Source organism: Colobus angolensis, unplaced genomic scaffold, assembly GCF_000951035.1.
Source record: "Colobus angolensis palliatus isolate OR3802 unplaced genomic scaffold, Cang.pa_1.0 Scaffold30, whole genome shotgun sequence".
Lineage (NCBI taxonomy): Eukaryota > Metazoa > Chordata > Mammalia > Primates > Cercopithecidae > Colobus > Colobus angolensis.
The window spans coordinates 2,214,736-2,228,144 of record NW_012116266.1 but is presented as its reverse complement, the minus strand read 5'-3'; the positions used below and the strand labels follow the sequence as shown (position 1 = coordinate 2,228,144).

Sequence of the window (13,409 nt, the reverse complement as noted above, 5' to 3'; positions counted from 1 at the left end):
CCGCCCTGCCGCCTGCTCCTCGTCCTTCTCCTGCTGCCTCCGCTCGCCGCCTCGTACCGGCCCCGCGCCTGGGGGGCTGCTGCGCCCAGCGGTGGGTATGGCCCCGTGCCCTTTGCGTTGGCTTTCCCGCGGGGCCCTGCAGAGGAAAGCGAAGGGCGCGCGGGTCCGTGCGCTCCAGGCTTGTCCCCGGCTCGGCCTTTCCTTCCCTCCCTGCGTGTCTTTCCACCCTTCTCGTTCCCAAACCCCCATTCATCCCAGTTGACTTTTGGAAGTCCATTTCTGTTGCATTCGCTAAAAACCCATTCCAATTCTTGTTGGTTCCACTGGGAGGTGTTTAGTGGATCCTGGGTCCCTCAGCGATCTCTGTGCAACTTGCGGAGGGGAAACCAGTGGATAGAAAATACAGCGAGGGAGCAAGTTGATACTTGCGTGGTGGAGCCTTAATGTGAATGCGAGGAGGATGTAGTGATAATAGTGGCGATGGGCTGTTTCCTCAAATTTCCTACCCGGCATATTCAGTGCGGTTGGAATTAAGGTGGGGGAGGCACACTTCAGGGACCAAAGAATTAAGGTGCTGAAGACATACTTCGTGCACGACCTTTGGTTCTGATTTCTCAAAGTGCTTGTCATTATAATGAACAATTAATATAACACCATCTTCAATACATTGATGATTGGAAATCACTGAAAGCAGAAAGCTGGCTTTGGCAGGAAAATAAAAAGAAATTGGAAAGCTGCCAGCATCTGTATCCCTACATGGCAAAGTATGTTTGCTCATCTCAAAGTTAAAAGAGAAGGGAATTGCCATTTTGTTAAAAGAGTCAATTAACATTCGGTATCCATGAATTCAGTACTCAAGTTATCTTAGGAGCGTTCTTAGCTCTCGGATGGGATGCCACTAGGCAGAGTAGAGTTGTGCTTCTGTGGACTCAGAGAAGGGGTGGAGATCGGGGGCAGGACCCCTGAACGTGTTCATTTAATGACTCTTCTCTCAAGTTCATTCTACCTCCTCCCCCCCAACACTTAGAAGTATGGATCTGAGTCTGACTAGAAATAAGTCAGACATAATAAATAAGACATAAGTCAAAACAAATAGTGCACAGTTGTATAAACTTTATTGGCTATTTATTAACCTCTCCAGGCCATTTTATTGTTGAAATAACTTGCTTTCCTGTAGCTGTACTTCTTAACTGCTTATAAATAGAAAACTTTGTGTTTGCAATTAAAGGAAAAATGCATTTTAGTGTTCATGTATTTATGGGGTAAATATATGTATGTTTGTGTATGTGTTTCCTGCTCCCCCACCCTGCTACCTCCACCAGCTCCGCGTTGGAATGAAACTGCAGAAAAAAATTTGGGAGTCCTGGCAGATGAAGACAATACATTGCAACAGAATAGCAGCAGTAATATCAGTTACAGCAATGCAATGCAGAAAGAAATCACACTGCCTTCAAGACTCATATATTACATCAACCAAGACTCGGAAAGCCCTTACCACGTTCTTGACACAAAGGCAAGACACCAGCAAAAACATAATAAGGTAGGCAGGAGGCTGGCTATGCAAAAGTAACTATCATGAAGAGTTTTCCTTTGATTTGATTTTCTGCCAGAATCTGATTTCACAAATTTTACCGCAGCATTTTATTAAGAAAGCAATTAATATTATGATAGGGGAGAAACTGGAAGGAATTAACTTGGAATCTACTGGGATAGGAATGTTGTTTCTCTTCTCTGACTAAATTAGAACTAGAATTTTCTGATACCTGAAATGATATCCATGTATCTTTCAGGTACATGGGGCACTGAACAGTAGTTAAGTGAATGTGTTTATGATTCTGGCTTGTTTCTGTGAGGCTTTATGTAAGGGTGCAGTATTCTGCCTTGATATGAAACTGCCTCCCATGATATAAAAACTGCTTTCAATCTGCACATATAAGATTGCTTCAAGAAGCTATTTGGCTGCAGTGTCTCCATCAGTTTTTCCACTTAGAAACTGAATGTTTAAACAGTCTCTTTGTTTCTTTAATTGTTCAGTAGGAGGAAAAAATTTTTTTTTCTGTTGTATTTTCAATAGGTAAACAATTTGACATTTAAAAAGATTACGGTGACTAGACACAAATATTTGCATAATATGAAGAACAATTTTGGTTGGCATAGTTCTTCAGTACCTAATTTGTATTGATTATGAGCGGTTGCTTTACTTTCAGGTTAGTTCAGAAAGTGGGACTCATATTTACAAAGGTATCAGTAGAAGACAAGTATGTTTAATATCCAAAGAGTTTAAGGGATCTTTTTCCCTGGTTACTATTCTTTACTTGAATTAATATTATTTTGAACCCTGAGCGGATTTACACAATGGATTATTGGTGCCTCTGTCGTTTATCGGGAGCAGAAAATAGAGTCTGTATGTTAAAAGTTTCCTTTTGACCTGTACTTGTTCAGGTGAGAACAACAGTTAACTGTCTAAACATCTAGAATTTAAGAAAGTATCTGCAGTTTACATCATTGTTTTTATTAGTTTTCTAAAATATAGGTGAGTGGTAACAGTATTTATCCCCATTTTACAAATGGGGAGCTAGACATTTAAGGCTTTTGGGTGATTTTCCTATGTTGTAAAGCAGCTAATATAAAATTCAGGTGACCTGAATGTTTAATGTTTACTATTTTTTACAAGTTAGGTCTCTAAGAAAGTGCTTCCTTCACCTTGAATATTACTGGAGAGGTGAACTTTCTTTCACATTATTTTGAAGTGGCTGCTACCCACCATGAGATAAATGTGTCTCTGATCTCAGCCAGCCCTTTTCTCCATAAGCTCCTATATAACTTAATGGGCTGACTAATAGGTCATGTCTAACTCGTTTGCAATTAAATGAAAAATGCATTTTAGAGCGTATGTTTTTATGGGGTAAATACATTTTATTGATGGGAGAAATACATTATGGGGTAAATACATTTATTGATAGGAGAAATGGGTGTTGTCTTTAAAGACGAGAAATCCAGGGCCCTTTTGATAAAATGCATTGAGGCTTTTATAGCTTTCCTTATAAATGGGACCTTTTAGAGTTGAGTGGTTAGTTCTCAAACTCCAGCACCTTTGCTTAGGGTGCTGGTGGAAGGAAAAACAGCTGCCTTGAAGCTTGTTTCAAAGAATGCTCAAGCCGTCCTCAGCAGAGACTTGAAATTTCAATGGAACTTTTTAATAATTCAGATGTTTGAGGCTATGACTAATGCTTGCCTTATAGTTTAACCTTATGTGACTGCTTTCTTTGGTGGGACGTGGTTTGACTGTAATATACCTGACTTCCCATGATAATAAGGTTTGTTAAACCTGTACCCACCACTTGCCTAGAGGAATAGACTTCTGACTGTGGATCACCTGCTTGACCTTGGAATGATTCTATGTGTCATCCTCCCCCCTACCCTCAATTGTAGTTGGGTTTCTTTTATACTGTACTTTGAAAAGAATGTTTCTACAGAAATCATATTTGAAAGCATTTTTCTTATTAGTTTAACTCTATAAACATTTGTTGCACCTTTGTCATGTGCAAAGCAGTATGCTAAGTATTCAAAGATAAGAGATAAAGGTTAAAAGGATGAAAAGACATGATCTATCCTCCAGGAGACAGGAAAATGAGATAAGCAAGATTCTGAAAGTGCTCCCGTACAGGTATAGACAGTGTTGTTTGGTGGGTGCCCTGAAATTACCCTTTGTGTTCTGTGCTCTCCCTTTTACTTCTGTTGTTAAGCATCTCTTGAAGTAGTTGATAAAAAGTGTTCCATCTGCTTTCTGCTGTATCTTGGGATGACTTGCTTAATAGCAGTGATGAGAGACACTTGCCAGTTCTGCTGCTTTAGAAATGTTTCAGTAACAAAGTATAGAATTTCATTTCTGCTTTCATGTGAAGAAGTTTTTATTTTAATATCTGTGTTATGTACCTTTTTTTCCCTCCCCTGATTTCATTGCACTGAAGCACATTTTAATGAAAGCCTTAGAAATGCTGAATCACTGTGCCTTTCTCATGGATCCCTAGACTGGGGGTAGAGGTGGAAATGGAAATTCCCAAATATGGGTTGCAAGGCCAAGCTCCACATTTATGTCTGAAGAAATTTCATAAATGTTCAGTGTTGATCAATCTTTATTACGTTATAGCTGTGAAAGTTAACATGTTTATTAACTCTTCCAGAATTGGTGAGTGTAAAAGCAGATTGTGCAAACCACCTCTTTGCATGCTAATGTTTCTGAATGCCTTAATGTTTCTTTGTCAAAGAATGTTGAAAAATCTTTTTTATCTCCACAGAGTGATGTATAACCAGTCGTCCAAACTGTGCCATTTTTTAAAGTAGAAGTGGGCACTCCTAATAATTATGCCAGGATAGTAGGCATAAACCAAGGTAGTCCAGAGCAGGCAGGGAGTTTTCACACCTTGGATCTAAGTGCTATATTCCTTGATTTTTGGTGCTTATCCCAATTCAAGATTCTTTAAAGACAGTTTTATTTGCTGATGATTTATTATAAATTCTTTCTTACTAGCTAGGAAGTCAGATTCCTGCCATGTAGCAGTATTAGGGTCTGAAATGGAAAAATTTAATTTTGCTTTCTGTGATATTGTGAAATGTGTTTGGTAATTATCCTGTTTCCTGGTACACAGCTTCGAAGACCCTTGGAATCTCCAGAGTGATGAGTGTCTTTCATATGCCAGTGAGATGATGTGTGGCTGGGTGTCTCTAGATAGCTTCAGGATGGGAGCTGGTCACCAGAAAGACCAGCACATTATTAGAGGTTTAGGATTTGCGCCCCACAACCCCAAAGAGAGAGGCGGAAGGTTGAGTTCATCACCAGTAGCCAGTGATTTAATCAGTCATACCTACGTAAGGAAGCATCCATAAACACACAAAAGACTGGGTTCCGGAAACTTTCGGCTAGCTGAACATGTGAAACTTCCTGGAGGGTGGAGTTCCTGGGGAGGGCATTGAAGATCCTCACCCTATGTGTCTCTTCCATCTGGCTGTTCATCTGTATTCTTTGTAATATCTGTTATGTAAATGGTAAGTGTAAGTAAAGTATTTCCTGAGTTCTGTGAACTGCTCTAGCAAATTAATTTAAGGGGATTCTGGCTACCCCAATTTATAACTGATCTTTCAGGAGCACAGGCCTCCATATGGGGCTTGAGATTGGCATCTGAAGTGGGCATCTGTAGGCTTGTGGGACTAGGCCTTCAACCAGTGGATCTGACGCTATCTCCAGGCTAAGTGTCAGAATTGAATTGGAGGACACCGAGGTGGTATGTGATGGAGAATCTGCAGAATTACTTGGTGTGGGGGAAAACCCTCCCATACATCAGACGTCAGAAGTGTTGGGTTGAGTGTTGTGTGAGACTAGAGAAGGAAAAAGCATTGCTTTTTCTTATATCTCTTATTTTGTTATCAGGATTGATCTTTTTTACTTGTAGAGACTTTTATGGGCATAAATGGAATTGTATGATACTAAATGTAAGCATTTTATTAACCATTAATGTAACATATTAATAAAATGGACCATACATTTTAAAAGCAGGAGGAACACTTTGGATTCATCCATTCATTCTGAGATAATCGTATGTGGTCTGTTCCTAGGAAAGTTAAGGGAGCTTTTCCTGAAACTTTAGTCAGAAACTACTCCTCCTGCTGGGCGTGGTGACTTGCGCCTGTAATCCCAGCACTCTGGGAGGCCAAGACAGATGGGTCACCTGAGGTCAGGAGTTTGAGACCAGCCTGATCAATATGGTGAAACCCCATCTCTACTAAAAATACAAAAATTAGCCGAGCGCAGTGGTGCACACCTGTAATCCCAGCTACTCGGGAGGCTGAGGCACGAGAATCTCTTGATCCTGGAGACGGAGGTTGTGGTGAGTGCCACTGCACTCCACCTTGGGTGACAGAATGAGACTCTGTCTCAACAAACAAACAAACAAACCACCCCCTTACCAAAACAAAAAACAAAACAAAACAAAACAAAAAACTACTTGTTCTGTATCATGTTCCCTTAGGATTCTCTTCTCTTCTGGTTGGGAAGGGATTGTGGAGATGCACGATGCATAGCACTGGGCCTTGGGGAAAGCTGACTTTAGTTGACATGTGTGTGGCTCAGTCTTTTGTTGCTTTCTCTACTACCTACCACCCCAGGTTGAAGAGAGAATAGAGAGAAGTTTAAATGAATTTAGATCTCGGTGATCATTTTTGTTTCCTTCTCTATTTTAGAACAGGACTGGTTCCATATTTCTTGACTTTCCAGAAACCAGTTGTTCCATTGTTGTTGGTATGGGACAACAGAAAAAGAAACATGGGATGAAGAGTCCCACCTGTCTCTGCCATGAGATGTTAGCACACTTTTTTACAAATCTGGAAACTATATTTTTATGACCTTTATTATAAGGAATTAATTTAAAAAATCAGTAGAAAGTTTTATATGTAGAACATAGGGAAAAGATTTCCCTTCTGGAAGTTTCTTTAGCAAGCCCAGACTTTATCTAAAGAGCTGCCTTTAAACAGCCTTCCCAAGTTTTCCAGGTCTTCCTAAGCAGTTGTTACAAAATTGTAATATGTAGAATTCAGGCTTGTAATGATTTTACTTGTAATGCTTGGCATGTAGTAGGCCTTCTGTTGAATGAATTGATGATTGAACACTCATATGTTAGAGTATAGTGGTTCCCATGGAATTCATGTTGTAATCAAACTGAAATTCAAAAGGACCCTCAAAATACTCTTCAGTATTTTTGGCACTGTGCCAGATCAGTAGGAGAGAGAATTTTGGTCTTGAGTTTTTAGCACTGCATAAGTCACACTTAACTATATGCTTACACTACCTAAAGTAGCAAAAAATACCTATATCAACAATTCTTAAATAATGTCTCTCACTGCTACCCATCATCAGTGTGATAATCAAGAGCTGACTATCTGGTAGTTATTGTTATGGTAGAGCAAGATGTATCTTTCTACTCAAATAGTTTCCAATAAATCAGATTTACACATGGTAGGTGTTCAGTTTTGTTTGATTCAGCAAACATTTATTGAGTACTTCTTTTGAATCAGGCGCTGTGCTAGACTCTGGGGAAAATGAAGAAGACTAACACTGTCCCTACCTTTGCTCACTGGTAGAGTGTTAGAATCGAGATAGCCTCTAACGTGTGGTTTATGTTAGTGCAGTTACTAGTGGAAGGAACAGAAGGCTGTAGGCGTCCAAAGGAGAGAATAACCTTTGCCTAGGGAAGTCAAAGAAAACCTCATAGGGGAAGAAACAATTGAGCTGGCCCTAAAGAGCAATTAGGAGTTAAGTGAAGAGGGTGGAGAAAGGTGGAGAAAGGAAGGTGCAGAAGGTGGAGAAGGTGGAGAAAGGAAGAGCCACAGAATCGGCAGAGGAAAGGCTCCAGGTGCAAAGGCCTGACTTGCTTGGGTAGTAGCAAGTTATTTGGGTGGTGAGTACAAGAAGGGGAAACTCAAGTATAGGAAACTTCAAAGACAGGGTCTTGCTCTGTCGCCCAGGCTGTAGTGCAATGGCACGACCTTGGCTCACTGCAATCTCTGCCTCTCGGGTTCAAGTAATTCTCCCACTTCAGCCTCCCTGACTAATTTTGGTGTTTCAAGTAGAGATGGGGTTTCACCATGTTGGCCAGGTTGGTCTTGAACGCCTGACCTCAAGTGATCTGCCCACTTTGGCCTCCCAAAGTTCTGGGATTACAGGTGTAAGCCACTGTGCCTGGCCTAGTGTAACATTTGTAATCAATTTTTAAATATCCTACTTAGTTCCTCCAGGAACCCAGTGACATAGGCATTTATAGATGTAGCAGTTGAGATTTATAGTTAGTATCTTCAGTAAGGACAAATAGCTAGTAAGTGGCAGAGAGAGCCAGGATTTGAACCCAGGTCTTCCCTTTGCAGAGCTCATGCTGGAGAAAGGTAGGGTGTTTTGGAAGTGGCAGAAAGTGAAGGTGGAAGATTGTGAAGACTGAAGATATGAGGGCTCTGGATTTATTCCATACCAAATTGCAAGTCCTGGGAAGTCAAGAGGTGAGCGCATATTGATTGAGCATAGATGAGTGCCTGTTATGTGACTCCCCAGTGAGCTTTACTTCTAGTAGAAAGAGACAGACCATAAACATGCCCAGAGCAGCAGTGACAACCACACGAAGATTTTAGGTATTGACAAGTGCTTGCGGAAGATAAAAAGGCATGATATGGTAGAGAGTGGTGGGTGTGATGGTTTCTCTTGAAGAATCAGAAGGTTGGGCTTATGGCCCTGGGTGGGAGTAATTCACCTAGGGAGTAACCCACCTACAGGTAAGACGTGACTCTTCAGATAGAATGACGGATGCTATTTGTTGCAGTGCCCTCATTCTTTGTTGCTAACACTAACGCTTCTGCATTTCTGGCCCCTTTGGGCATTTGAGTTTGGACCCTTGTCTTTGGTTCTTCTCTTCCATAAAGTCTAGACCATTTTTGGACATTTCATTCTGGTTTGGTCTAACTGCTACTGTGCTTTCCAGCAGCCTACAGCTGAGCTGTGCTGTCGAAAGTCTTGCTTTAGTGTGTGTCCCTAAATAATGTTTTCTGCTCACGGGTTGACTCATTCCTGCTAACTATGTAACTACTAGTGTCATTCTGTCTTCACTTATTCTCAGGCTTTGTTAACAGGGTGGACCACTGTCCTTCTCTTTACAGTTGGTCAAAAAATAACCCAGGAGGCCAGGTGCAGTGGCTCACACCTGTCATCCAAGCATTTTGGGAGGCTGAGGTGGGAGGATCACTTCAGGCTAGGAGTTTGAGAGCAACTCAGGCAACATAGCCAGACCCCGTGTCTACAATAAGCAGTGGTGATCCCCACGGTTGGTGGCATCACCCAATGTGAAGGTAAATCATGCAGGAAGAGAGCTCTCCTTCTGCCTTCCTCATCTTTCTCAGCCATACCCCTCTGTTTTCCCAGCCATCTAAGAGTGAACCTTGGGAGTCATCTTTGACTCCTCTCTCTCCTGCCTATAAATAGTCGCCGATTAAGTCTTGACGTGTCTCCCATGACTCCATCCCTCCCCCCTTCTCTGCATTGTGTTCTTGTCATCGCCTCTGGTCTCTCTCTGTCAATCCATCAGCCCCACTGCTGACAGATTCATCTTCATGGAACACTTACTTCATCATATGACTCCCTTTATCCACATTCAACAAACATAATTTAAACTACGTGAATTTTCCTTGTGGAACAAGGTAGAGGATGTAAAATTCTCTTGAGAAGAACTGCTGCTTTCCTTCTTACACCACACATTTGCTGTTGCCTTCTCCTTTCAGCATTTTTCCAGGCCAGTTTACCCAAAGGTCAGTCCATAGCAGGAGATAATTTTGGATGATTCTGTTCATTTTTGTCCAAACCCTGGGGCTAGTCATGGAAAACCCCTGTGACCAGTGGCAAGAACCGAATCTATCAGGAATGTATTCTTAGGCTTTCAAGTCCAAACTCTGTTAAATTCCTGCTTCAGAACATCATGTCATCTCCATTTCTAAGATCTGAGTAATTAATTGCTTCTACAGTATGAGTTTTCTAAATGAAAATATTTTATTCCCATCAAGAATGTATATAATTATAAGGCTTTATTCATACCAAGTATTCAGTTCACAGTTGGTATGGCATCCTTTAACCTTATGAAAGACTCATTCATTCATATAATTCATTCATTCAGAATCTACTGAGTGAATTTTCAATTTTACAAGGGAGTCTTTGTATTTAGAATTTGTATAAATTCAATATGATTTTAATTAAATTTAATGGTAGAAATGCTATTATAAAAAGGCTAGATCCAGTATGTTTTACTCAGAATAATGAGAAATTAAAAACAATCATGTTAATTCATGGCCAATTTGAATAAAACTTTTGCTTTCTATAAAGTGACATGAGAGGTTCATTCTCCATCACAGGGCACCCCAGCCTGGGACAGATGTGAACCTGTGAATTAGCACAATGTTTCAAATAAAGTATTGTTATATGGGCATCCTCTCTGGCTAAAGAATAGAGAGTGGCTAATTTCCTCATCTGGAACATTACACATTGATAAATTCAAGCCCTGTGTATTGTGAAAGATGTTTGTTACCAAGTTTCTACCTTAAGATCTAAGTGTTCTCTAAGCCTTTTATTTAGAAATGTAAAGGATGGAAATTCAAACAAGTCTCCTCTGCTGATAGACACTAATTACAGAGTAGTGAAGTTCAAACAAACCAACGAACTGAAGTGTAAATAGAACTTTTGTATGAGTCCATTCTCACACTGCTCTGAAGAACTACCTGAGACTGAGCAATTTATGAGGAAAAGAGATTTAATGAACACATAGTTCCACAGGTCATACTGGAAACATGGCTAGGAGGCCTCAGGAAACTTACAGTTCTGGTGGAAGCAAGCAAGAGAGAGAGAGAGAGAGAGAGAGAGAAAAGACAGGCCATCAGCCATCATGAGAACTCACTATAATGAGAACCGCATGGGGGAAATCCGTCCCCATGATCCAGTCACCTCCCACCTGGTCCCTCCCCCAACACTAAGGATTATAATTCAACATGAGATTTGGGTGGGGACACAGAACCAAACCATAACATTGCATCCCAGCCCCTCCCAAATCTCATGTTCTTCTCACATTTCAAAACCAATCATACCTTCCAACAGTTCACCTGAAGTCTTAACTCATTCCAGTGTTAAAAGTTCGAGAGTCTCATCTGAGACAAGGCAAGTCCCTTCTATGTATGAGTCCGTAAAATAAAAAACAAGTTAGTTACTTCCAAGATACAGTGGGGGTACAGGCAGTGGGTAAATACTCCCATTCCAAAAGGGATACATTGGCCAAAATAAAGGGGCCACAGGCTCCATGCAAGTTTGAAACCTAGCAGGACAGTCACTAAATCTTAAAGCTCTGAAATAATTGCCTTTCTCACATCACATAAATGTCTCACATCTTGGGCACACTGATGCAGGGAGTGGGCTCCCATAGCCTTGGGCACCTCTGCCTTTATAGCTCTGCAAGGTACAGCCTCTGTGGCTACTTTCATGGGCTGGCATTGAGTGCCTGTGGCTTTTCTGGGTGCATGGTGCAAGCTGTCAATGGATCTACCATTCTGAGGTCTAGAGGACAGTGACCCTCTTCTCACAGCTCCAGTAGGGAGTGCCCCAGTGGGGACTATGTATGGAAGCTCCAATCCAAAATTTCCCCTCTGCACTGCCCTCATAGAGATTTTCCATGAGGGCTCTGCCCCTGCAGCAGATTTCTGCCGGATATCCAGGTGTTTCGAACATCCCCTGAAATCTAGGCAGAAGTTCCCAAGCCTCTACTTTTACCTTCTGCATACATGTGGGCCCAATACCACATGGAAGCCACCAAGGGTTGGAGCTTGGACCCTCTGAAATAAGAGCTTGAGCTGTACCTTGGCTCTTTTTAGCCATGGCTGGAGCTGGAGTAGATGGGACACAGGGCACCATGTCCTGAGGCTGCACAGGAGCAGTGGGGCCCAGGCCTGGCCCAATAAACCATTTTTCCCTTCTAGGCCTCTGGACCTATGATGGAGGGGCTGCCATGAAGTTCTCTGAAATGCCTTGGAGGCATTTCCATTCACCTCCTCTTAGGCAAGCTTCTGCAGCAGGCTTGAATTTCTCCCCAGAAAATGGATTTTTGTTTTCCACCACAAGGTCAGGCTGCAAATTTTCCAAATGTGTACGCTCTGGTTCTCTTTTAAATATAAGTTCCAGTTTCAGACCATCTCTTCATTCACGCACATGAGCACATACTTTTAGAAGCAGCCAGGCCACATCTTGAATGCTTTGTTGCTTTGAAATTTCTTCCACTGGATACCCTAAATCATCTCTTAAGTTCAGTGTTCCACAGATCTCTGGAGCAGGGCACTATGCCTCCAGACTCTTTGCTAAAGCATAGCAAGAGTGATCTTTACTCCAGTTCCCAGTAAGTTCCTCATTTCCATTTCAGATCACCTCAGCCTGGACTTCACTGTCCATATCACTATCAGCATTTTGGTTAAAATCATTCGACAGGTCTGTATGCAGTTCCAGACTTTCCCACATTTTCCTATCTTCTTCTGAGCCCTCCAAACTGTTCCAACTTCTGCCTGTTACCCAGTTCCAAAGGTGCTTCCACATTTTCAGGTATCTTTATAACAGTGCTCCACTCCTGGTACCAATTTTCTGTATTAGTTTGTTCTCACACTGCTATAAAGAACTACCTGAGACTAGGTAATTTATGAAGAAAAGAGGTTTAATTGACTCACAGTTCCATAGGCTATACAGGAAGCATGACTGGGAGGTCTTAGGAAACATATCATGGCAGAAGGCAAAGGGGAAGCACGCACTCCTTACCATGGTGGAGCAGGAGAGAGAGAACAAGCAAGGGGGGAAGTGCCACACACTTAAACCATCAGCTGTCATGAGAACTCACTATCATGAGAACAGCATGGGGGAAATCCGCCCCCATGATCCAGTCACTTCCCACCAGGACCCTCCTCTAAAACTGGGGATTACAATTCTACATGAGATTTGCATAGGGACACAGAGCCAAATCGTATCAACCCTCGACTGGTGACTATGAGAGCAGCATGGGGGAAAACCACCCCCAAGATCCAGTTATTTCCCACCAGGACCCTCCCTCAACACTGGAGATTACAATTCAACGTGATATTTGCATGCAGGCACAGAGCCAACCATGTAAACCTTGGACCAGTGATTATGTTGTTCTTGAGCTTCAATCTGTAATTATATAGCTGGGCACACTCACTTTTGCTTATCTGCATGGCAGTGATAATCCTGCCACATTAAAAAAAAAAATCTTAGATGGTAGTGAGAACAAGGTAGTCACATACTCCTGGACCACCTCTTTTTGCCCTCAGTGGGGCTGAAGATTAAATTTAGATGTAGTCAAATCCAATCACAGCTAGAGACATCATAAAGAACATTCCAGAGCCATGGAGATAGAGGTTTTTGAGTATCTGTTGAATTCCAGTGCCTGTTTTATAACCTGCTCTCCCTTAGTGTGGCTATTTAAGAATTTACTGCATCAAGTTGTAGTCTGGATCGCTTAATCGGGTGCTTTGTGCTGTCTTTTAATTGTAAGCAGGCCTGCTAATACCATATACTATAATAGCTGTATTGCAGATGGGCTCCATTAACAATGTGAATCAATCAGTGCTTAGGAGAGTCCTCTCTTCCCATGTTTATCCTTGCTTTTTATGTTTTCAGATAAGTAGAATGCATGAAATATCTTCAGCTCAACTCTCCAATGCACTGGTAATCAATATAATACATAGCCTTTCTATGGAACCTTATTGAGGCACTTTCATATCTATAATCTCACATGGTCCTCGCAGCATAACTGCCAAGATGGTTATTATTTCTGTGTTCTGAA

General features: G+C 41.7%; 1 protein-coding gene across 1 annotated transcript in view; it reads left to right on the top strand.

Annotated features, from left to right (window-relative positions):
• Positions 1-3: 3 nt before the first annotated feature.
• ADAM23 (ADAM metallopeptidase domain 23) overlaps positions 4-13,409 on the top strand; it is a gene marked incomplete at its 5' end in the record, with an annotated part of 169,467 nt that continues 156,061 nt past the window's right edge. Inside the window, 2 exons of the mRNA XM_011949996.1 lie at positions 4-91; positions 1,323-1,540. Coding sequence (XP_011805386.1) covers positions 4-91; positions 1,323-1,540 — 306 coding nt within the window. The remainder of the gene's footprint in view (positions 92-1,322; positions 1,541-13,409) is intronic.